The sequence below is a fragment of the Schistocerca serialis genome, chromosome 1 (assembly GCF_023864345.2).
Source record: "Schistocerca serialis cubense isolate TAMUIC-IGC-003099 chromosome 1, iqSchSeri2.2, whole genome shotgun sequence".
Lineage (NCBI taxonomy): Eukaryota > Metazoa > Arthropoda > Insecta > Orthoptera > Acrididae > Schistocerca > Schistocerca serialis.
In genome coordinates this window covers 649,094,592-649,119,740 of record NC_064638.1, presented here as the reverse complement: position 1 = coordinate 649,119,740, position 25,149 = coordinate 649,094,592, and the positions used below count along the sequence as shown (strand labels likewise).

Genomic DNA, 25,149 nt, shown 5'->3' with positions numbered 1-25,149 from the left:
AAGACGAATCGATTAATAAAGGAAACAACCAATCAGCTGATGGCTGTTTACTTTATTAATTGGTGTTTATTCACAGCTGATTTTAACAGCCTCTTGGAGTCAATAGTAGCAAAAATAAATTTGGTTGCAGAGTATCTGAAAAAAGCAACTTTTTTTAAGTACTTATGTAGCTGAATAACTGAGGAAGGCAGATTCTACCAGGAGATTAAACGTAGAAGTATAGAAGATGAAGCAGGATTCAACACTTTAACCAATTAATTTAAACACCAGGAAACACTACGTAAATTTTTGGTTTAAAATTTTGCAGTCTATGGTACAGTGAAATCGACGGAAGGGGAGTTACACCAAAAACGGCTACATAGTCTGAGGTAGGGTGATAAACAAGAGTCCAAAGGATCTTATGGATGTGCAGAATGACCGATGAAGAAGTCTTTAATATCACAGGAGGAAAATGTCGTTTTGAAGGACTGTTAAGAAGTGGAAGCGCACCTGATCCCCTGCACAAACGTTGGTCGGTCGTACTGAAGACAGAAAATATGTACGAGGAAGTTCACAGTTTCACTACTTCAAACAGACGAGATACGAGCTAAAGTAACAACGTATGGCGAGCTGACTGTTGTGTGGATTGAGAACAAAAGAACTTCACTTGTACTGTTAAAAACGAAACAACATAAGAACAAAAAAACAGAGAGAATTCTCTAGTGTTACATAATTGCTACGACAGGAAAGAGACCAATAAATGCACTTCCGAGTAAAGGTCGAATTTAGATTGTGAATTGAAAGGAAACGGTTACAATTTTCGTGGATGGCAGATGAGTTCGAAGAAGTACGCTGGTACACTGGTGAGGGGTACGCCAACGGCGAAACGTTTTTCGTCACGACTGGGCACGGCCTCGGAAGGTATACATTATGTGGCAAAAAGGTCGAGACCTTCGCACAGAAACGTCAGGGAAACCAGTCTTCTCAGCCTTTCGCTTGGGGCTATTAACTCCTCCCTGAACTCGAGGAACAGAGCGGTGGGAGGGAAGCTGGGGGGGGGGGGGGGGGGGGGAGGAGGCGGACGGAGAAATCGTCGTTGATACGGCTTTACCTGCAGAAAAGTAATCTACGAGACTATATTGGAACGTAATTATGTCAGTAAAGCCAAATGAAGATACGTTTCATACCGAAAACGTATGCCCTGTCGGTCTCAAAAGCCGCTGAGAACCAGTCGAACCCGTACATATAGTGGTGCAGCAATCTGGATAGAAGACGGCGAGAAAAGTACAATATGAGACTTACAAAGAACGAAGTGCTCGTATTAAGAAGAGTGTAAGATAAGGCTGTAGCCTTTCGCCCCTACTCTTCAATCTGTACATCGAGGAAGCAATGATGGAAATAAAAGAAAGGTTCAGGAGTGGAATTAAAATACAAGGTGAAAGGATATCAATGATACGATTCGCTGATGACATTGCTATCCTGAGTGAAAGTGAAGAAGAATTAAATGATCTGCTGAACGGAATGAACAGTCTAATGAGTACACAGTATGGTTTGAGAGTAAATCGGAGGAAGAAGAAGGTAATGAGAAGTAGTAGAAATGAGAACAGCGAGAAACTTAACATCAGGATTCATGGTTACGGAGTCAATGAAGTTAAGGAATTCTGCTACCTAGGCAGTAAAATAGCCAATGACGGACGGAGCAAGGAGGACATCAAAAGCAGACTCGCTATGGGAAAAAAAAGGCATTTCTGGCCAAGAGAAGTCTACTAATATCAAATACCGGCCTTAATTTGAGGAAGAAATTTCTGAGGATGTACGTCTGGAGTACAGCATTGTATGGTAGTGAATCATGGACTGTGGGAGAACCGGAACAGAAGAGAATCGAAGCATTTGAGATGTGGTGCTATAGACGAATGTTGAAAATTAGGTGGACTGATAAGGTAAGGAATGAGGAGGTTCTACGCAGAATCGGAGAGGAAAGGAATAAGTGGAAAACACTGATAAGGAGAAGGGACAGGATGATAAGACATCTGCTAAGACATGAGGGAATGACTTCCATGGTACTAGAGGGAGCTGTAGAGGGCAAAAACTGTATGGGAAGACACAGATTGGAATATGTCAAGCAAATAATTGAGGACGTAGGTTGCAAGTGCTACTCTGAGATGAAGAGGTTATCACAGGAAAGGAATTCGTGGCGGGCCGCATCAAACCAGTCAGTAGACTGATGACCCAAAAAAAAAAAAAAAAAGAAAAAAAAGTGCCGCTGAGTGTCAAATTTTGTCGGGATACAGCAGAAAATGGATGGATTGCCGATGGAAAATTCTGAAGAATAAAAATTTGAAGACCGGAATGAGCATAGAATGTTTAACGATATTGCAAAACGACCACGGATCTGTGGCAGCTAAAGTGAACGGAAACTCCTTGAAATTTACAACATTGTTCGGAATTATTAACTAGGTGTAAAATTGTGGCTAATAATGATGTAAGCTGACAGAAAAAGAAGAATATACATGCGAAGCTCTCGATATTCGTGGAGAATTGTTATGTAAGCTGACACAAAAAGAAGAATTTGAGGAAGCCAATAGTGAATGCGTGTGTGACTATCCTACCAAAATTCCGTGAAACATTTGTACAGAGGTAGCACTTTGCTTTTTGTAACAACACTATGACTGTAATTATTTCAAAAAGGGGATTGCTTTCGAAACGTTGTCTCGATGAACTTTCGAGTACTGTTCGTTAGTCTGGGACATCTACTCAGCTCAATTAACGGAATAGGTTGAAAAGATTGAAGGAAGAGTTAATAGATTTGCCACTGTTCTGTTTACGTAGAGCGAAAGCGGAGCAAAAATACTCTATAAGCTCAGTTGCCGGCAGTGCTCAGGTGAAATCATGCAACATGTAAGGGTTCATCGTTAAAATTACAATTTGGGGCCACATCTGACCTAATGATCACGACGTTAAATTTAATAAATGTAGACATACAACATCGCAAAGCAAACTCTCTCTCTCTCTCTTTTTTTTTTTATTTTTTTTTAAACGAGTGTCAGATATTCCTATAGGAGGTAGTACAGATCAAAAGTATACGAAAAGTTCCCATAGATTGTCCGGAAGTCAGTACCTGTTCAGATACGTACCACCCTGTCGTCTCATTGCTGTCAGCCTGTTGTGAAGAAATAGACACCATAGGCAGCGATGCATGCAGTCACCATGCATCCTTACACATTTTTCAGCTTTTTTCGCTGTGAATCGCGCACTTTTTCAAACACACCTGACTACATAAGAATTGCGTCATATTCATCTGTCAAGCGCTCCTGTAGCGTTTGCACGTTGTCAGTGGCTTAGGCATATACCAATGCCTTGAAATGTCTCCAAAACCAGGTATCCAACGGATTCAGATCCGATGAACGGGGCCGCCATGCTACCGGATCTCCTCCACCAATCAATCACCTATCGCCTATGAAAAGTTGCAGTGAGCTACTGTGGTACGATCCGCAGAAAATAAAGTAGTTCCTCTTCTTAGATAAATCACCATCTTTGTTTTTCTTCGGTGCACAGACACTCAGGATCGGGCGGCAGACTGGGTAGTCAAGCGCCCGTGACGCGCAAATAGGCAGAAGGTAGAGTGAGAGTGGAGGCAGCGGCAGAGGAGAGGCGAAAGGAGCGATATTGAATGTGTGTAGAAAGAATGACATAGTTAACCGTGTTGAAGAAGGGCTGAATATTGGATAGAGACGTGTCCGAAACAGTTTAATTCAAACAGAGAATACAGGCTGGGTAAGAGATAAGTAAATTGCAACGCGACAGTTGGTGTCGAAAGAGACTGCCATGAAAACAGCAATTTGTGATAAGAAACAAACGAGAGCAGATCTCCGTTATTTAAGAAAAAATCCGTTAACAACAAACGTAAATCATCAAAGGACTGACATAACACATCGCAGTTACACCACATCTCCAGGTAACAAAGACCTGGAAAATCCTGTATGTGTCTTGAACGTTTAAGCAGACGAAGATGACGATATAGAAGACGTACTGATTTGCGCATACAATTACTTTTTTACGGCAATTTCCAATCTTAGAGAAATAAATGTCCTCAAAGTAAAATTCCACCAGACACAGTACTAAACGCGGCCGGATCAAAAAATTTAGAAAGACATAAATATAAATTTTACGTCCAAATATTAACATTTAATAGACTAATAATGATGTTAGAGCACTTTCCCGCGAAAGGCAAAGGTCCCGAGCTCGAATCTCGGTCCGGCACACAGTTTTAATCGGCCAGGAAGTTTCAGACTAACAGTTGTCTCATTTTACTTGTCGAGACATGCCGGTGTAACATGGTAAAAAATAAACATTGTTATAACTGCTAGAGCCCAATCAATCAGTAATTATATTATACTTGGCTCAGCATACCAGAATCAAACTCATTACGTTATCTGCGACTTGGATGCCAAGTAAAGCAGTGATATAACGAAATGCTATGTTACAAGACGGCTTTCTTTTCTTACAGCCTCGGATCGCTCGCAAAATTATAACCACAGTGAAAGTCTAGTGAAGCTTTATACAGGTATGTTGTCCATTGTCTCTAGTACGACCGTCTGTCACATTATGTCGCACTTCTCAATTCTGAGTGCACAGTGAGCACGAAAAGATGCCCAGCTGAGAAATTTTGCCTGATTTCATGCAGCCCACATATAATAACTGTCACGTGTTTCCCCATTCTTGACAATTTTCGGGTGCATACTGCAGGTGCAGCGTTTCGGATTGGAAGTGTTTGATACGAACCATAAAGCTCAGACTTGGCTCCCTGTGCTTTTCACCTCTTCGTTCGCAAGAACCACTGGTATATCGTCATAGCATTTTGATACAAAATACAAGATGGGATCCAGTGTAGAGGACTGGCGGAAATCACAGGCGGTTGCCTTCAATAACAATGGTATTGGAGCATTGATACCAAATGTCTATATCGGACCAGTGACTACGTAGAGAAGTAGCTGGAAGGTGTAGCTAAATGTTGCAAATAAAATATGTTTGAGTTGCACTGTTGTTTCGATTTCGCGACCGATCGGAGGAAAAAAAAAAAAAAAACCTCGCATATGACTCAGTGTGCCATGGAATGTTAAATGCAACTGTATAGTCCTCAAATGTAAAACGGCCCATATTTCAGTAGGTATTTGTTTACCTACATCTATATACATTCTCCGCAAGGTACTGCCACTAGCAGTCATATCCTCTCCTGTTCCACTCCCAGATAGAGCGAGGGACAAAACGACTCTGTATATGCCACTGTACAAGACCTAATTTCTTAGTTTATCTTCATGGTCCATACGCTAAAGGTATGTTGTGGCAGTAGAATCGTTCTTCAGCTGGCCACAAGTGACAGTTCTCTAAATTTCTTCAAGAGTGCATTGCGAAAAAGACGTCGCGTATCCTTCCGGGACAACTACTTGAATTCACGAAGACATTCCATATCGCTGTTCGAAACTACCAGGAACAAATCGAGCATCACACCTCTGAACTGCTTTGATGTCTTGCTTTAATCCGAGCCGGTGGGGGAAAATATGACACTTTTTTTAAACATTCTGTATAAACGATGTAAAATTAAATTGGTATTCAATGTTTCATCTATCACACATTGTTAAGCTGTATTTTTATCAAGGTGTGCTCTAAGGAAGGGAAATTTGGATGGCAAACAGTTACGGCAATAAGAGAATAGAAGCTTTTGAAGTTGACCACCCAAGAATACTTAAATTACATGAATATGTCGTGCAGCTAAAAATATATTGACTCTATTGGCACAACCTGATTAAAAAAAGCGGTCTCGAGATCGTGAATTTGGGAGTGGAGAGAAGTACAAGAGGCAAAAGTTGTTGGGGGAGACCAAGGGTTGTTCACAATAAGCAGGTTCAAACGAATGAAGGCTGCAGTAATTATTCAGAGGTAAAGAGACTTGCGCAGTATAGACTAGCGCAGAGAAAAGCATTACTGCAGTCTTGCATCTAAGGAGCACAACAACAACACCTATCAGTTACCTGTTAGAGGAAGTCATTGAAAAACTACAGCCGCTTCCTAAGGTAAGAGAAAGAAACGAGACGTTTATTATTGTAGGCCTAAAGTTATATAGTATTGGTTCATTAAGTAGATAAATAACACAAAATATGGAACACACACGCAACTTCAAGGTCGATTAGCAGTGTCCTCCTGACCAGAACTGGTAAATTCACAAACAGGAAACGACGTCACACAAGTAGTCATTTTATTGATAGCATTTCTGTCCTTTCAGATTCCGTACTAAAGACTTCCCCCTCCCTCCCGTCAGCCATTAAAATGATTGTTTGTGGAAAGTTAGCTGCGCTTACTGGTGTTGCAGGCAACAACTAAAAGAAGACTGTATTGAGAAGGTCATCTTCTTGACGGATATCATCCATGCAGCCTACAACTGGACGTTCACCAACGACGACTTCTGGCCGTTCCTGTTGCGGCGCTTTGTGGGCGAACTGGGAGCTGAGTTGACGCATCTGTCGTTGGGCTCTTCAGATTTACTGACCGCCATCCCAGTCAGTTTTCTAACACAACATCTCTCCCCTGATCTGCACATGAGAGTGCTGAAGCTGGCGGATATGACGATTGGCCAGCTGGAGAAACCTCTCCTTATAATGCCCACACTGCATGAACTGAGTCTTCCGGACGACAACATTAGTCGCGTCAGCGAAGGTAAGGCGCTTCTTCATTTGTGTAACTTTATAAAGGCATGTAAATCATCATGTACACGTAGCTGGTATGCCTGTGCAGGCGTAGCAAACATTATGGCGTGAAGAAATAAGCAGTTATTCCAACAAGACGCTCTATTGCTGTGGCTGAAACACCTCTGGAGCCTTGAAGGTGCGGTGTCAACGGTCGAACTCGGCTGCTTTTTTCAGACCTTCACTACCTGCTCGTGCCCAGGGTCATCTACATAGGAATGACGCAGTGGCTCTTGTACGTTAGGTAGCCAGTTGAAACCTGGAGGTGGAAGAACTTTACCGGTAAGCGTAGTGGACGTGGTGTCGTCCATTTCCCAAACTATGAATCAGTGTAAGAGAATCATTAAAATTTATTTGTCATATTATGATTTATTTCTCAATAGATAACGTAAGACGTGCTGAATTTGGCAAGCAAGAAAAGGACTAAATTTCATGTAGCTATTTCCTGTGGAGTTAAAATTACATATGTACTATGAAATCTAGCTCTACATTTGATTTTAATGCTATTAAAACTTTGAAATATTTCTGATGTAGACAAGACGGGATGCTGATGCGATTATTAGATCCGAAGATGATACAGAGAGATCGGAACTAAGATATTAAAAAAATGTGCAACTGGAACTGAAAAATAAATGATATACTAGAATTGTTTTAAATATCAGCACAGTTTCTATTCTCTCGCGACGAATGTGACGGTTGTAATGAGAGTGAGGTATTATTTTCAAGCTTTAAATTTTCTGTACCACATTCTGGTGGTATGTAATGCCACAGCAATCATCAAGGAAATGCTCTCTGGTGTTAACATCTCACGGATCTGTTTCCTTGATGCTCTAGAATAGACAGGAAAGCTACTCTACACACTCGTTCACTTAAAGAAACACTACCGGCACACACATCAAACAAGTCCTTGGCTTCAGTCGGTATACACAAAACCAGTTACACCTATCCACATCATTTCACTGAGACATATTGTCCCTGAAATTGAAAACAGTTCGCACCCAAGACTTGTGACTAAGATTTTCTCGAGGTTTCCTTTGGTTGCAAGGCAAATTTTCTGCCTGGAAATTCACTCACACATATTCTCATTTGGGACTACATCTGCCCCACTACCAGATCGTTTGATATTTGTCTGAAAGGTGGTTGACTGTCTTGAGTCATTACTCTGCCTTTAGGGGCATGGAATAAAAGGTACTGTATGAGAAACACGCACGCGTTGCCTCACTTCCAGCCTGTTCGGATATCTGGCTAAAAACGTAGAAGTGCTACAGCAGCCTGCCCTGCTCTCACTAGTTCGGAAAGAAAGATGTGCACACAAATTTTGGTTTGTGAATAGGACAATGGGCAACATTTTGTAGAACTGGTTTTGCGTATTCGGAATTCCTCGGTTCCGATCAAGTTCTGTGAATGCAGGAGCTAATAGTACGCTTCCATACACATCTAATTGGGAATTTCTCTACACTAATACCACATTGCCTAGCAAATGGTTAGACAGAGCCGCTTCGGAGTAATGGGGTGGGTCTCATTCCACTCTTTAGAACAAAGAAAACGAAACGTTTTGTCACAACTAAGCCACTGAATTTACTCTGTGCACTCGTAGACATTTCATATACAGAAGGTTTTCAGTTTTCTTCAGGAACATATTGACTCAGAATTAAATCAGAAATAGCTACTGTCTACCAAACCTGTTTTCTGGGAGATAATCCTTGGTTATAACGTAAATAGCAGAACTGGAAACCCCTCTCAAATAATCCTTCAGCACCAGTACCAATTCACTTTGTATTTGGCTGGTCTACAAAGGATTATTACTTGAACAGTCCTTCGCTCTACCTAGCAAATGAAAAATATATTTAACAAACTCACACACACACACACACACACACACACACACACACACAAATGTAGTTACTGAGGAATAACTGCAATTACCAGCAACAAAGGCTGTGGAGTGGAAGGGGCAAGGGGTTGTGAACGGGTAATGATAATTTAGCAGGGATACCATTTATAACAACACTACTACTGCAAAATCACTGCACTATCAAGTTGTTGTTGTTGTTGTGGTCTTCAGTCCTGAGACTGGTTTGATGCAGTTCTCCATGCTACTCTGTACTGTGCAAGCTTCTTCATCTCCTAGTAACTACTGCAACCTACATCCTTCTGAATCTGCGTAGTGTATTCATCTCTTGGTTTCCCTCTACGATTTTTACCCTCCACGCTACCATCAAATACTAAATTGGTGATCCCTTGATGCCTCAGAACATGTCCCACTAACCGATTCCTTCTTCTAGTCACGTTGTGCCACAAACTTCTCTTCTCCCCAATCCTATTCAGTACCTCCTCATTAGTTATGTGACCTACCCATCTAATCTTCAGCATTCTTCTGTAGCACCACATTTCAAAAGCTTCTATTCTCTTCTTGTCCAAACTATTTATCGTTCATGTTTCACGCTCCCTAGAAATGCTTTCAGAAACGACTTCCTGACACTTAAATCTACACTCGATGTTAATAAACTTCTCTTCTTCAGAAACGCTTTCCTTGCCATTGCCAGTCTACATTTTATATCCTCTCTACTTCGACCATCATCAGTTATTTTGCTACCCAAATTGCAAAACTCATTTACTACTTTAAGCGTCTCATTTCCTAATCTAATTCCCTCAGCATCACCCGATTTAATTCGACTTGATGTTGATGTTCATCTTATATCCTCCTTTCAAGACACTATCCATTCCGTTCAACTGCTCTTCCAAGTCCTTTCCTGTCTCTGACAGAATTACAATGTCATCGGCAAACCTCAAAGTTTTTATTTCTTCTCCATGGATTTTAATACCTACTCCAAATTTTTCTTTTGTTTCCTTCACTGCTTGCTCAATATACAGATTGAATAACATCGGGGAGAGGCTACAACCCTGTCTCACTCCCTTCCTCACCACTGCTTCCCTTTCTTGCCCCTCGACTCTTATAACTGCCATCTGGTTTCTGTACAAATTGTAAATAGCCTTTCGCTCCCTGTATTTTACCAGTGTCACCCTCAGAATTTGAAAGAGAGTATTCCAGTGAACATTGTCAAAAGCTTTCTCTAAGTCTACAAATGCTATAAATGTAGGTTTGCCTTTCCTTAATCTAGCTTCTAAGATAAGTCGTAGGGTCAGTATTGCCTCACGTGTTCCAATATTTCTACGGAATCCAAACTGATCTTCCCCGAGGTCGGTTTCTACTAGTTTTTCCATTCTTCTGTAAAGAATTCGCGCTATAATTCAAGTTAAACTGCCCTAAAATGATTACGAGAGACCTTCAATAAGGAATGCAATGCATTTTTTCTTAAAGCAAGTTGGTTTTATTCAGGATTCCAATACGTCATAGTATTCCCCACTCTTTTAACTACAAAACCCTACTTCTCATCAAAATGCGACGACCTCACACCACCTTACTGGGAGGGCCTCTAGGCTCGCATGGTACAACTTTACTTGTCGACGGCGGAACCAACGTCTTGCTGCATCAGTAACCTCTCAGTCATCCAAGTACTGCTTCCTGCGGAGTGCATCCTTCATTGGACCAAAGAGAAGTCACCGTTTTATGGCCTGTTTTCCTTGTTTGTTTCTGTTCTCATTATGTTTTTTAACTTTTCAGTAGGCTGTAGAGCAGCATATTACGCTGCTGCCAGCCCCCCCCCCCCTCCAATCTGGAAGGGGAATTGAAATGCAAGAAAGAAAGAAAAAACAAAGAATAATCTAATAGTTAACACTAAATACTCAGTCAGAGAATAATCAGCAAGGTAACACTATATCACTAATCTAAAAGCCATAACATAATGTTGCCATTAAAACTGATATTGTACAAAATAGATGAATCACAATCAACTAGAGACACCGTAATACTGGCTGAAGCCAAAATATGATGCTAATTGAAAACCTTCCTTGCATACACACACGTCATTCCACAACATGAATAACATGAGATCAAAAGACCATGAGAAACTCTTAACATAACTAAACCTCGATCCTGGAAGGTATCGTGATACCATATTAAAAAACTAAGAATGCGAGAACAATGTTTCATCAGTGCAGACACGAATCTGCCTGAAGGGCTTCCAAGTGTAACAATGAGACTTAACAAGGCAGGAGAGGCTCCTATGGTAACAATATTGTCTTTGCAATCGGCTGTAGTACGTAGTGAGCAATCAGCAACACCGTTTCAAAAGACAACAAGCACACAACTAAATACATCTGTTGTGTTAAGCCATTCCCCGCGTTAAACCATGAAATGCATAAGAAGTTTCAAAGATGGCTAACTTCCAACTGAAAAGTTTGACAGTTTCCTTAAGCAATCCTGTGTGCCGGACACACTGTACTAATCACGGCCACGTCTATGCACTGCAGGCACGGTCTGCCCAGGAACCAGCAGAACACCGTCCGGCCCACTCTTCATGTGTTCGTACCGCCCCCTCTATGTTGACAACCGCAGCTGCCAACGAGTTTCGCCGGCGCATGTTTCCAGACTAGGCGACCCCGCTGATCCGCGACAGACTGACTTTTCGTCATTCTGGCCTCCAGCTTGTTGATTTCGAGTGACGTTTGCAGAAACTCTGTTCTTGATACAGGCGGCCCTCTGTCCACCCTTTTCCCACCCTCCTCCCTCTGGTCATCAGAGTGAAATGCTGTCACCTTGACGTCACCTGCTGGGTAGAGGTGGAAATAATTCTGAGTCGCGTAATCACGGTACAGGGTAAAGGGCAACATGGTCCCAAAAACAAAAATAGTTCCCTCGCTTCTGCAAAACGTTTTCGATGGTTTTTCCTTTGTTGTAAGCAAATGATAGAACTGCTTATCCTCTCCCCTTCTGTTGCACTAAGAGCTGGCCTGGTATATGACTAAAACAAACAAGGTTCTGTACTGGAATGGATCTGCAACAGCCCGCTCTTCAAGCTGAGAACAGAAAGTTAAAAAAGTATAATATTTTATCCATCTTTTGTGCGACTCATTGTTGATTATTTTAGTGAGTAAAAAAGGAGCATGTTTAAATTAATACAGATCCACCTTAAGTTTTGGTGGACGTACCTTGGCTGTAGTTCAGATTTCATCATTGGAAATATTCTCTCAAATACTTCCAATTGTGATCATCTCTGTCCCGCTACCAGCTCGCCTGGTATATGGCTGGGAAGTCTCTGACTCTACAATGGGTCATTACCCCTAGAAACCCGTTCTCTATGTTAGGTTCTGAGAACAGAAAGCAAATAAAAAGCACTAAAATATTACACTACGAATGACATACTAACGTAATAAATCACGTCCTGTTATCAACACAGAGCATAGCAATAAAATATACTTCTGAAAGTGAATTAGACATGAACTAACACTGGAAAGTAAAAGAAGGTTGTGAGGCCATATACGTATAACATTTTATAAATCTTACAAGATAATCTCTCACTTAAATCGGTTCCATTCTAATGCGGATAAATTTAAATAATGCATTAAATGTGACAAAGAATAACGTCATTCATCTAATTCTGTAGAAAGCGTTGTGGAAGACCGCAATTACAATGTCATTTTTGAAGATGAATGTTGGGGCTACAGAAGCAACTGAAAGGGGACATTTGTCTAGAATGAGAGATGTTGTGTTATGTTTGATTAGGAGGTTTTAGTAACACAGCACACGGTGCTTCATTGGACCACAGCTGCGCTCGAGGGCGTACCCTGGTTGCTGAAGCTGGACCTCTCTGGCAACGAGTTGGAGGACCTGCCACAGCTGTTGCCTGCAAGACTAGAGAACCTCAATGTCTCCCGCAATAGGATGATTGCCAGACTGCCTCAGTCACTCATCATCCTCAACGTTTCCTTCAACAATCTAGAGGCAAGTACAGTCCTTGTCTGACATACTCGCAGTATCAGAACACTTTGTAAACACAAACTAGTGTCAGCTCAGTTTATCAGCACTCATGATGGGGAACGTGCATAAACCACAAAACATTGTAATGATAAACACCACTTTTAAATTAGGCTGATCATCTGCGGTAGTTCAATGCGGTCGTTTAATTATATTTGCAGTTAACTGCTCTGACAAGGGAACCTCCCCATCGCACCCCCCTCAGATTTAGTTATAAGTTGGCACAGTGGAGAGGCCTTGAAAAACTGAACACAAATCAATCGAGAAAACAGGAAGAAGTTGTGTGGAACTATGAAAAAAATAAGCATAATATAGAAACTGAGTAGTCCATGTGCATCATAGACAACATCAAGGATAGTACGAGCTGAGGAGCGCCGTGGTCCCGTGGTTAGCGTGAGTAACTGCGGAGTGAGAGGTCCTTGGTTCTAGTCTTCCTCCGAGGGAAAAGTTAAATTTTTTATTTTCAGACAGTTATTATCTGTCCGTCCGTCCGTACGATGCGAGGTAAACTGCGCCGTAGTATCGGGCAAGGTAGAAGAATCTTTTTACCATTCGCCAAGTGTACAAGTTAGGTGGGTTGACAACGTATTACTGTCATGTGACGCACATGGCGTCGCCAGTGTCGTATAGAATGTATCAGACGTGTTTTCTTGATGAGGAATCGGTTGACCTATGACCTTGCGATCAAATGTTTTCGGTTCCCATTGGAGAGGCACGTCCTTCCGTCTACTAATCGCACGGTTTTGCGGTGCGGTCGTAAAACACAGACACTAAACTTATTACAGTGAACAGAGACGTCAATGAACAAACGGACAAATAATAACTTTGCGAAAATAAAGAAAAAGATGTATTACCTGAGGGAAGACTTGAACCTAGAACCTCACGTTCCGCAGCTGCTCGCGCTAACCACGAGACCACGGCGCTCCTATGCCCCTTCTCTCCTTGATGTTACTTATATTGTCCATGGACTACTCAGTTTCTATATTTTGCTTATTTTTTTCATAGTTCCACACAACTTCTTCCTGTTTTCTCGACTGATCTGTGTTCAATTTTTCAAGGCCTATCCACTATGCCAACTTATAACTAAATCTGAGGGGGGTGCGATGGGGAGGTTCCCTTGTGAGAAACGAACGCAACCTAAAATATACTGTAAATTAGGATACATTAACTACTTGAGGACTTCTTCACGCAAAATTGAAATTAAGTATATTCTGTCAACAGTTATTGATAACGAGCACAACGGGAGTAGGAGAATTGGTCTGATTGCGTGCGATATATTTTACAATAATTCACAACTGGCCTGTTAAATATTAAACATAACAAAATATAGTTAAAATATTGATGCTGGCCAGCCTTGTTTGCTCTGAATTGGGAGTTCAACCTGTAAACAAATCAGAATACGTAATTCTGAGAGAACTACGAATTTCATTTAACAACTATGAACCCTGTGATTTTATAACTATTTTGAAAATGAAACATTTATTATGCAAAGTTGAAAATATAAAATTACACCGCTTCCTTGAAGACGACTTGCCCCACTAACTGCACTACCGTTTGTGGAAATTGCAACATCAAGAATAAAACGCATGAATTCAATTAATTTAATGCCACAGGTTAGGTACATGACAAGTAACAGATGATTACCTTTTCAAATCTGTACATGTCCTTTGAGCCCTACTATTCAGCATGTCGTGTGGCCACCATGCTCTGCAATTACAGTTGTCATACGGCGTGGCATTGAATCAATAAAGTTCTGAATACGATCCTGAGGGATTTCCCTCCGCGCAGTTTGTATCCGAGTCCACAAATCCGTAACACCAGTTACTGGAGGACCATGACGCACCCGGTTTTGACCAACCATATCCCAGACATGTTCGATGGGCGACATGTCTGGCGAACGTGCAGGCCAGGGAAGCAATGGTACCCGTCGTTCTTTGTACTTTCGTCGCAATATGTGGCCGGGCATCGTCCTGTGGAAATGTGCGCTGTGGAGATGCCTGAAGCAGGGGGAGTGCCTCAGGATCCACAACCTTCGTTAGGTACCGGTTGCTGTTCAAACTTCCCTCAATACGTACGAGGCGAGATGGTTGTTGTAACGAATGGCGCCCCAAACAGTCACACCTGGTGTCCACTATGCTGCTCCAAAATGCAGCCCTCCAGGTTGCACTCACCACGGTACCGCCGAATAAGTATGCGGCCGTCACTGTAGGACGCGTTGAAGCGGGACTCATCCGAAAAGATTACATGTTGCCACTCAGCACCCCAGTGACGGTGTTCAAGTGCCCATTGCAGTTGGGGGAACTTGTGGATTCTGGACAATGGGAACCGAAGTAAAAGCATTCGTGCAACCAGTCCAACCTGCGGCAGACGGCGACGAACCGTCGATGCAGATATATTCACACCTGTTGCAGTGGTCCAGCGACGAGCCAACACTGTGGATGACGCTGTACGGTCCGTATTGACCATGCGGGCAGGCGACGGTCATCCCGTGCTCTAGTCATGTTTCGTGGTCCAGTTCCTGCTTGCCGCTGCGTACGACTTTCCTCTATCCACTGCTTCCACACACGCGCTGTCGTAGCACCATTCCCTATGCGAGCCGAAATGTCGCGTATGACAACCCCGTTTCCCGGAGACCGATCGTTCTTCCCCGTTAGAACTCGGCCACATGCCGATATGGCTCCCTTTGACGTCGACGAGGCATACTGGCACTCAGTGTATTGTTTACACCTTGTGTGACAGCTCTGCACCGACTACACTAGGCGCAACACCGACCCTGTCGGACAAACACGAGAGGGCTCTGCTCGGCCTACGTGTACCCCATCTCGCTGAAAAACGTATCACGTATTGCTTGTACACCCATCGCCACTTAAACCAAGTGTGGTGCTGTTCGGGCAATTCCTTCTCGGTGTTGCACTTTTCGCAAACGGCAGTGTAGTTAGTTAGTTAGTTGCGTGCTCCGTTGGTCAATATCACCGTAACTGTTGTAATGTGGAATGTGTCAAGTGCATAAGAAATGAACACATAAACCAAGATTCTTTTTTTTTAATAAAAAAGAAAAAGCATAGAATTTTTATTACCTACTCCATTCCCTTAAATGGCACAAAATGCATATACAGGGCGTTTCAAAATGAATGTGCGGGTTCTATGGCTTTGTAGCATTTATTACATTCAACTTAAAGGTGTAAATAATACATCAAATGAAAGGCCAGCTGAAACAGTTGTTCTTACAAGTGTTCACTTAGGTGAAATGTCAAGTCACCACCGAAGACGACACGATCCAGAATATCTTCATCGTCAAGCAGCAACGTTTCGTTTGCGAAATTGACACATAAACCGTACGTGGTAGTCTTTTTACAGTTTGTAACAACTGCAGACGATAAGGAAGTAGTTGTAAGCGTCTCCTCAATCGACTCCACAGAGACATCACTGGGAATGTTAAATCACGACTAGCCATCCGGATTTCTTGCTGCTTCGCGTGAAAGGCTCTCACTCGTTCAGCACGTTCTTCAGTCACTCTTGGTGGTTTCAGTCTCTTCCCTTTGCGTACAGGTACATAAACAAAACTGTTTGAGTTGCTCTTTTATTTGATGTATTATTTATATTTGTAAGGTGAACGTAGTAAATGCTACAAAACCTTAAAAGCCGTATGTTCATTTTGAAACACACTGTGTTATACCTACAGATTTGTTGCTCTTTTTCAAGAATTCATCTCTGATATAGAAGGAGTTGTCAAGCAGATACGATTTCAGTTTATTTTTGAAACTATTACTGCTGTATGTCAGACTTCTTATTTCGTCTGGTAATTTATCGAAAAGTTTACCAGCAGTGTATTTTAACCTTTCTGTGCCAAAGATAGGTTAACCACGGGACAGTGAAAGTACCTTCTGTAATTGCTAATGTTTCATGACAGCAAAATAACCTTATGCAGAATGCAACGTAGTGCAACAGCGTTATTAAAAAGATATCAACAAAGACATGAACAAGATGCTACCATCTAAATATTAACGCAAGAAATTTCTCATTAAGAGTTCACTATACCTGGTAACTACTAACACAATGAAGAATCTTTGCCTGACTGTACATACAAATACACATGAACGACATTGACTCCTTATTCAGCTTACATTTATCGCCAATCTCTCGGCCAAAGGAGTCCCAAGCGATTGGAAAAAAGCGCAGGTCTCTCCTGCGCATAAGAAGGATAAAAGAGCGAACCCGCAGAAATACGGACCACTGTCCTTAACGCAGGTTTGATGCTGAATACTCGAACATGTTCTGAGATCGAGCAGAATAAATTCTCTTGAGACAGGGAAGCTTCTGTCCTCCAAATCAGCACGAATTTCGAAAGCATAGATTGTTCGAAACTCAACTTGCCTCTTTCTCACATGATATCTTGCGGACCATGGATGAAGAGCAACAGGCACCAAACTTATTTCTGGTTTTCCGAAAAGTATTAGTCACGGTACCTCACTGCAGAGTGTTAACGAAGGTCCCAGCATACCGAATAGTTTTCCAGGTATGTGAGTGGCTCGAACCCACCCAGTACATTGGCCTGGACGGGGGTCTGTCCATTAGTGGCAAGGGTTTCTTCAGCTCTGCCCCACGAGAGTGTGATAGGACCGTTTTTGTACTCTATATCGCATAAATCATCTGAGGCTAGGGTGATCAGCAAGCTGAGACGGTTTGCTGATGACGCTTCAGTATCCGGGAAAGTAACGTAGTTGAGTGACTACAGTTGGTTAAGGATGACTAAGACAGAATTTGTATTTGGTGCAATGGATGGGCAGGTTGCTCTAAACGTAGAAGTTAATGAAGATGAATAGGAAAAACAATCCTGTTTCGCCCAAGTACAGTTTTGTACCGCTTGACGCATTTACTTCAATTAAATATCTAGGCGTAACATTGAAAAGCGATAGGAAATGGACGTAAGGACAGTGTTAGGGAAGGCGAATGCTGTATTGGGGGAATTCTGGGAAAGTGTAACCCATTTGCGGGTACAATCAACACGCGAGATTTCCGGAGATCCTTCGTGAACTGGAACAGGAATACCTGGAGGGAAGACACTGTTCTTTTCGCGAAAGATTACTGAAAAAATTTAGAGAACACGCATTTGTCTCTGACAGCAGGATGATTCTACTGTGTCCAACGTACAGTCCCGCAATCCGAGTGAAGACAAGATAAGAAAAATTAGGGTTCGGACGGAGGCATATAGATAGTTGTTTCTCCAACGTTCCTTTTTGAGAGTGGAACATAGAGTAGAATGAGAAGTAGTGATACAACATATCCAGCTCCATGAATCATACGGTGATTGTAGGTGTAAGTGAGTGGCAGAACTCTGGATTTGCGGTAGCTGGCGCAAGGCTCCAAACGAACACTGAGGGGTGGAGGGTACTTCTTACCAGTTTTATGTATCAGAAGGTGCTTTGTACCAATGTTACGCACTAGAGGGTGCATTGTCTCAATGTTACGTGGTGAAGGACGCTTCGTACCCATGCTTGCGTGGCAGTGTGTGTTCTGTACCTTTGTTGCATGGATGACGGTGCTCCGTTCCCCTGTTTGCGTGGCGGAGTGTGCTTCGTACCAATGATGGATGAAAAAATGGGTGCTTTGTACCGTTCTACATGACGGAGGGTGATTCGTACCAATGTTATGCGGCTGGGGAGCACTATACCAATATCATATGGTGACGGATGATTCGTAGGGATGTTGTGCTGCAGAGGGCGTTTCATAGCAATGTTGTGTGGCAGACGTGTTCCGTTTTAGTGTTGCATCACAGAGGGTGCTTTGTACAAATGTTGAATGGCAGAAGGTGTTTAGTACTGATTTTGTATAGTCGAGGGAATTTAACACCAATGTTTGATGACAGACGTTGCCTTGTACGATGCTGCATGGCAATAGCTACTTTGTAGCGATGTTACCTTTAAATATGTGTAGGTAAAGGACACACAGAAAATGTAGCTCGTGCCAGGCAGGGGCTGGAATCGGCTGGTCGGCACGTACGGAATGTCCTTCTCAAAGTAAATAACACTACTGGCCATTAAAATTGCTACACCTAGAAGAAATGCAGGTGATAAACGGGTATTCATTGGACAAATATATTATACTATAAATGACATGTGATTACATTTTCACGCAGTTTGGGTACATACATCCCGAGAAATCAGTTCCAAGAACAACCACCTCTGGCCGTAATAACGGCCTTGATACGCTTGGGCATTGAGTCAAACAAAGCTTGGATGGTGTGTACAGGTACAGCTGCCCATGCAGCTTCAACATGACACCACAGTTCAACACCCGAGTATTGGCTGGCGTATTGTGACGAGCCAGTTGCTCAGCCACCATTGACCAGAAGTTTTCAATTGGTAAGAGATCTGGAGAATGTGCTGGCCAGCGCACCTGTCGAACATTTTCTGTATCCAGAAAGGCCCGTACAGGACTTGCAACATCCGGTCTTGCAATATCCTGCTGAAATGTAGGGTTTCGCAGGGATCGAATTAAGGGTAGAGCCACGGGTCGTAACACATCTGAAATGTAACGTCCGCTGTTCAAAGTGCCGTCAATGTGAATAAGAGGTGACCGAGACGTGTAACCAATGGCACCCCATACCATCTCGCCGGGTGATACGCCAGTATGGCGATGACGAATACACGCTTCCAATGTGCGTTCTCCGCGATGTCACCAAACACGGCTGCGACTATCATGATGCTGTAAACAGAACCCGGATTCATCCGAAAAATGACGTCTTGCCATTCGTGCACCCAGGTTCGTCGTTGAGTACACCATCGCAGGCGCTCCTGTCTGTGAAGCAGCGTCAAGGGTAACCGCAGCCATGGTCTCCGAGCTGATAGTCCATGCTGCTGCCAACGTCGTCGAACTGTTCGTGCAGATGGTTGTTGTCTTGCAAACGTCCCCATCTGTAGATTCAGGGATCGAGACGTGGCTGCACGATCCGTTACAGCGATGCGGATAAGATGCCTGTCATGTCGACTGCTAGTGATATGAGGTCGTTGGGATCCAGCACGGCTTTCCGTATTACCCTCCCGAACCCACCGATTCCATATTCTGCTAACAGCCATTGGATTTCGACCAACGGTAGCAGCAATTTCGCCATACGATAAACCGCAATCGCGATAGGCTACAATCCGATCTTTATCAAAGTCGAAAACGTGATGGTATGCATTTCTCCTCCTTACACGAGGCCGGTTACCAGGTAACGCCGGTCAACTGCTGTTTGTGAATGAGAAATCGGTTGGAAACTTCCCTCATGTCAGCACGTTGTAGGTGTCGCCACCGGCGCCAACCTTGTGTGAATGCTCTGAAACGCTAATCATTTGCATGTCACAGCATCTTCTTTCTGTCGGTTAAATTTCGGGTCTGTAGCACGTCATCTTCGTTGTGTAGCAATTTTAATGGCCAGTAGTGTACATATGGAACAGATAACATTCAAAGGTAGTTCGTTTCAGTTACCATTCTGAAAAATTATACATTTTCATCACTTCATTTAGAATAGGAAAGTAATAACGTATCCATTACATTAATGAAAATCTCAGGGTTGCCTTTTAGTTCAGTAGAACACTGGCGGGTCTACTGTTCTGGAATGCTTAAGTGTTTGTTGTTATAGGTTCCGTGGTTCCTTTTCCTTCCCTAAATCGAAATTGGTCTTTTGAAAATGTTAGTTAATCTTAGCTTTTAGTCTCGTCTGCAGCTGACCTACCCGACGGTGAGGTGACATGGCGTCGTTACAGACGCTGCCGGAGCCGCTACCTGGCGGCCTACAGAAGCTGGATGCGTCCAACAATAGGCTGAGGAGGCTACCCCAGAGGCTACCAGCAGGACTGTGGCTGCTCGCCGTCTCCCACAACCTGCTGCTGGAGCTGCCCCAGCACCTGCCTCCAGCACTGCAAGTACTGCAGGTAATGCGGTAAAGGAGGACGCGTTCGCTGCGGCGGTAGGTAAATGGGACGCCCAGCTGATCTAATGACTGCTATCAGAAGTTATTAAAAGATATAAAAAAGTAAATTGATTTAGCTTAAAACCTTGAAACCCAAAACACTTGTTGCCTTTTACATTTTGACTGCTTTGATGCGACCCGCCACGAGTTCCTATCCTGTGCCAACCTCTTCATCTCAGAGTAGCACTTGTAACCTACGTGTTCAATTACTTGCTGGATGTATTCCAATCTCTGTCTTCCTCTACAGTTTTTTCCCTCTACAGATCGCTCGAGTCTTTCCCTAATGTCCTAACAGATGTCCTGTCATCCTGTCCCTTCTCCTTGTCAGTGTTTCCTCACATTCTTATCCTCTCCGATTCGGGGCAGAACCTCCTACTTACCTTATCAGTCCATCTAATTTTCAACATTCACCTGTAGCACCAGAGCTCAAATGCTTCGATTATCTTCTGTTCCGGGTTCCAACACTCCATGTTTCGTTACCTAGGCTGCGCTCCAAACATACATTCTCAGTAATTTCTTCCTCTAATTAAGGCTTGTGTTTGGTAATGGTAGACTTCTCTTCACCAGGAATGCCCTTTTTGCCAAACCTAGCCTGTTTTTGAAGCCCTCCTTGCTCTGTGTATCACTGCTTATAGTAGAATTCCTTACCTTCATCTACTTCGTGACCATCAGTCCTAATGTTAAGTTTCTCTCTGTTCTCATTTCTGCTATTTCTCATTATTTTCGCTTTTCTTCGATTTACTCTCATTCCATATGCTGTGCTCATTAGACTGTTCATTCCATTTAGCACAGCCTGAAATTCTTCTTCATTTTCACTCAGGATAGCAATGTAATCAGCGAATCGTATCATTGATATCTTTTCACCTAGAATTTCAATTCCCCTCCAGAACCTTTCTTTTAATTCCATCATGGCTTCTTCGGTGTACAGATTCAACAGTAGGAACGAAAAGCTTCATTCCTGTCTTACACCATATATAGTCTGACCGCTTCGTTCTTGGTTGTCCACTCTTATTATTCCCTCTTGGCTCTTGCACATGTTGTATATTACTTGTCTGTTCCTAAATCTTACCCTTATTATTTCAGAATTTCGAACATCCTGCACCATTTTACATTTTCCAACGCTTTTTCCAGGTCGACAAATCCTATGAACGTCTCTTGCTTTTTCCTAAAGCCATACTCATTATCATATAACACATCTTAATTTTTCTTTTCCATTTTACTGCATATTATCCTTGTCAGCAATTTGGATGCACGAGCTGTTAAGCTGATTGTGCAATAATTCTCACATTTGTCAGTTCTTGCAGTCTTCGGAATTGTATGAATGATGTTTTGCCGAAAGTCTGATGGCATGTCTCCAGACTCATACGTTCTGCACACCAACGTAAATAGTCGTTTTGTTGCTACTTCCCCCAATCATTTTAGAAATCTGATATAATATTGTCTATCTTTTCTACTTTATTGCCTTATCTGTTCGTAAGTCCTCCAAAGTTCTCTTAAATTCCGATTCTATCTCTTCTAAATCTACTCCTGTTTCTTGTTCTATCACATCAGACAAATCTTCCCCTTCATAGAGCCGTTCAATGTACTCTTCCTACCTGTTCGCTATCAGCTCTGCATTTAATAGTGGAATTCCCGTTGCATTCTTAATGTTACCATCCTTACTTTTAATTTCACCGAAGTTCGTTTCGATTTTCCTGTATACTGAGTCAGTCCTTACGACAATAATTTCTTTGTCGATTTCTTCTCATTTTTCATGTAACCATTTCGTCTTAGTTTCCCAGCACATCCTGTTTACTTCATTCCTCAGCGACCTGATTTCTGTATAACTGAATTTACCTGGAAATTTTGTACTTCGTTCCTTCATCGGCCAACTGAAGTATTTCTTCTCTCAATCACGGTTTCTTCGCAGTTAGCTTCTTTGTACCTATGTTTTTGTTTCCGAATTCTGTGATTGTCCTTTCTAGAGATGCCCATTCCTCTTCAACTGTACTGCCTACTAAGCTATTCCTTATTGCCTTATCAAGCGTGTCTCATCATTCATTAATACCTCCGTATTCCACTTCTTTGCATATTGATTCTTCCTGATTAATTTCTTAATCTCCAGCCCTCTCTTAATCACTACTACGTTGTGATATGAGTCTGTATCTGCTCCTGGGTCGACGTCGGCATGTATATGTGAACTGTCTTTGTCTACCTACAGCCACAGAGGCTGTGGAAGTCACTCTTCAGTTATACTGTGGTATCCACGAACGAGGTCCTGTTGTGGACCCAGTGCATGTTGCTGAACTGCAGCAAAAGCGATAACTGAACAATAAAAGCCCTTACAGAATGGAGCTGACAAATGGACAGTACACCTGAACGGGGAGTTTGCTGCGAAGGTAAGACTGGAATGGTTTCAGGAGGAATCATCTTGCTGCGTGTGTGCCTTTTAGGAAGGGCAAAGATAGTATGAAAGTAAACAACAAAAGTTTTAGCAAATAATTCGATTAGTAAGAAGAAGAAGTGCAATGAGATAAGTCGATGCGTCCATAGACTGAAGAACACCACTGCACAGCTAGGTTCAGCATGAGCACAACCTTGAACTAGAGAAGCACTCTAACGCCACTTAGTTGTTGTCTGTCGAAAAGGTTGCTTGCTGCAGGGGCCTAGGAATTGGTCAAGGGTTGCCTTTGTACAGGTATCTTTTTAAAGTGCTCAACAAAAGTATGCTGGTGGCACCAAGGGTGTTGGGGAACTGAGGGCCTTAGAGTGATCTTTTGCATGAATGTGTCAATGTCACCCCACCACTTCCGTAATCACGCCATAGTTGAGGGCTTCAAGCTGGAGGCCTGGAAAAGCTAAACCCCATTTGCTCCTTTCTATCACATTCAGATTTAATCGAATGGTTTTCAATAGTCACTAGTCGTTCCACCGTATACACTATAGCAAACTTGTGATTGTGCTACGCCTCAAATGGGTCATATCGTGTTCAGTATGGCTCAAACGCCAGGAAGGCGTTACAGAGGGGATGAATCGTCTTGGAAGAGTAAGCAGAGTCAAATGTTACCGACAATATCGTTCTGATGCAAAATGCACTGAAAACTGTCGTTTTAGACTACAAAATGTGTTCAATGTTAGCTCCACGAGAAGATGCGATATAATAACACTCTTTATGCCACCTCCTGATGCCTTTTCGTGTCTATTCTGCGCGTCGGTGAGTCTGGAATGTTTTCCTCTGCCATTCGCAAGGAAACCACGAGATTTCAACATTGGGTTTCCCGATTCTGTTCTCTATCGCAGTCAAGAGGTGACGAGCTCACCGTCATGTGACTGGTCCATGGTGGCGTTGAGCAAAATTGTGGTGAAATTTAGTGCCAGTTTGACGTGATTACACCCCTCATCAACTTTTGAGCTCTGGCCTTTTTTTCCCACGTATCGGTATGGTGCTGTTGGAAGCGTCTCCAAGCCCAAGAACGACGTCGAAGAGTACCGCGCTTTTGCACAACTACAAGGGAGGACGTAACCACATTTCAGCCATCGCGACAATGGGGCAAAATTACAGGATTTAGAAACAGTGACCCTTTTATTATTTTCCGCAAGTCTATTTCGACATCTTTCGGAGCTCTCACTGGTAATTGCGTTTCATTGTTTACTGTTCACTTCTGAGCTGTGTCCAGATTTTGGCTAAACTGTAAAACTATTTCAACGCTCGTCGTTTCGTTGCTGTTGTTAGCATCAAGAAAACGGCAGCAGCTTCGGCGAAAGCACTTTTCATCGAGAATGTTCAGCGCAGACAATGACGGTTTCTGCGAGTGTTGGTACCTAAGCTAGAGTTCGGTAAGTTTTCTTGATAGCTCCATCTGGTAGATACTTCCTAATGTATCTCCAGTTAGAGTAAAACATTATTAAAAACCGTTGACCATCAGGTAAAGTGTCACATTTTGTTCTTGTTTAGTAACAGATTTTTCAAAGCACGTCTTCAGCTATCGTTTTAATTTACGTATTAACCGATGTCAGCGTTTGACACTCACCGACTTTCCCTCCGTGTGCAGGTGTCCCACAACAGGCTGCGGACGTTGTGCCCTCAGTTGCTGGTACCACTGCAGACATTGAGGCTGCTGGACGCGTCGCACAACGGGCTGTCTGCCGTGGAGGACCTGTGGCTGTCCCACCAGATGGAGCTGCTCAACGTCTCCCACAACCAGCTGCGGCGACTCAACCTTTTGGGACCGGGATATGTGTCATACATAGACGCATCGTACAACGACATCCAGTCCTGGAAGGTGAGAAACTTGCCGCGTGGGGCATATCTCACAGTAGTGACAGTAGCATCGCAGTGCATTTTTCTCAGTGTCACGTGAGTTTCACTATTCTATTGGAATAACAAGTCATAGGTAAAGTAGGCAGCAGACTTCGATATCTGGAGAACCGTAATCATTGGGCCAGCGTATTGCTTACAAAAGACATGTGCGATCTAGTGCAGAATGTTGCTCAAGTCTGAACGATCCGTACAGAATAGGAATAACAGGGGATATTGAGTGCAAACAGAGGATGGTAATGCAAATGGTCACAGATTTGTTTGACCTGTGGGAGAGTGTCACAGAGATGCTGAAGAAACTAAA

At 42.8% G+C, this 25,149-nt stretch overlaps 1 protein-coding gene across 2 annotated transcripts in view; it reads left to right on the top strand.

Annotated features, from left to right (window-relative positions):
* Positions 1-25,149, top strand: part of LOC126478991 (toll-like receptor 2) — a 114,729-nt gene that overhangs the window by 27,816 nt on the left and 61,764 nt on the right. For both annotated transcript variants that reach the window (XM_050103746.1, XM_050103747.1), the window contains 4 exons: positions 6,347-6,690; positions 12,389-12,564; positions 20,343-20,510; positions 24,580-24,810. In XM_050103746.1, coding sequence (XP_049959703.1) covers positions 6,347-6,690; positions 12,389-12,564; positions 20,343-20,510; positions 24,580-24,810 — 919 coding nt within the window. The remainder of the gene's footprint in view (positions 1-6,346; positions 6,691-12,388; positions 12,565-20,342; positions 20,511-24,579; positions 24,811-25,149) is intronic.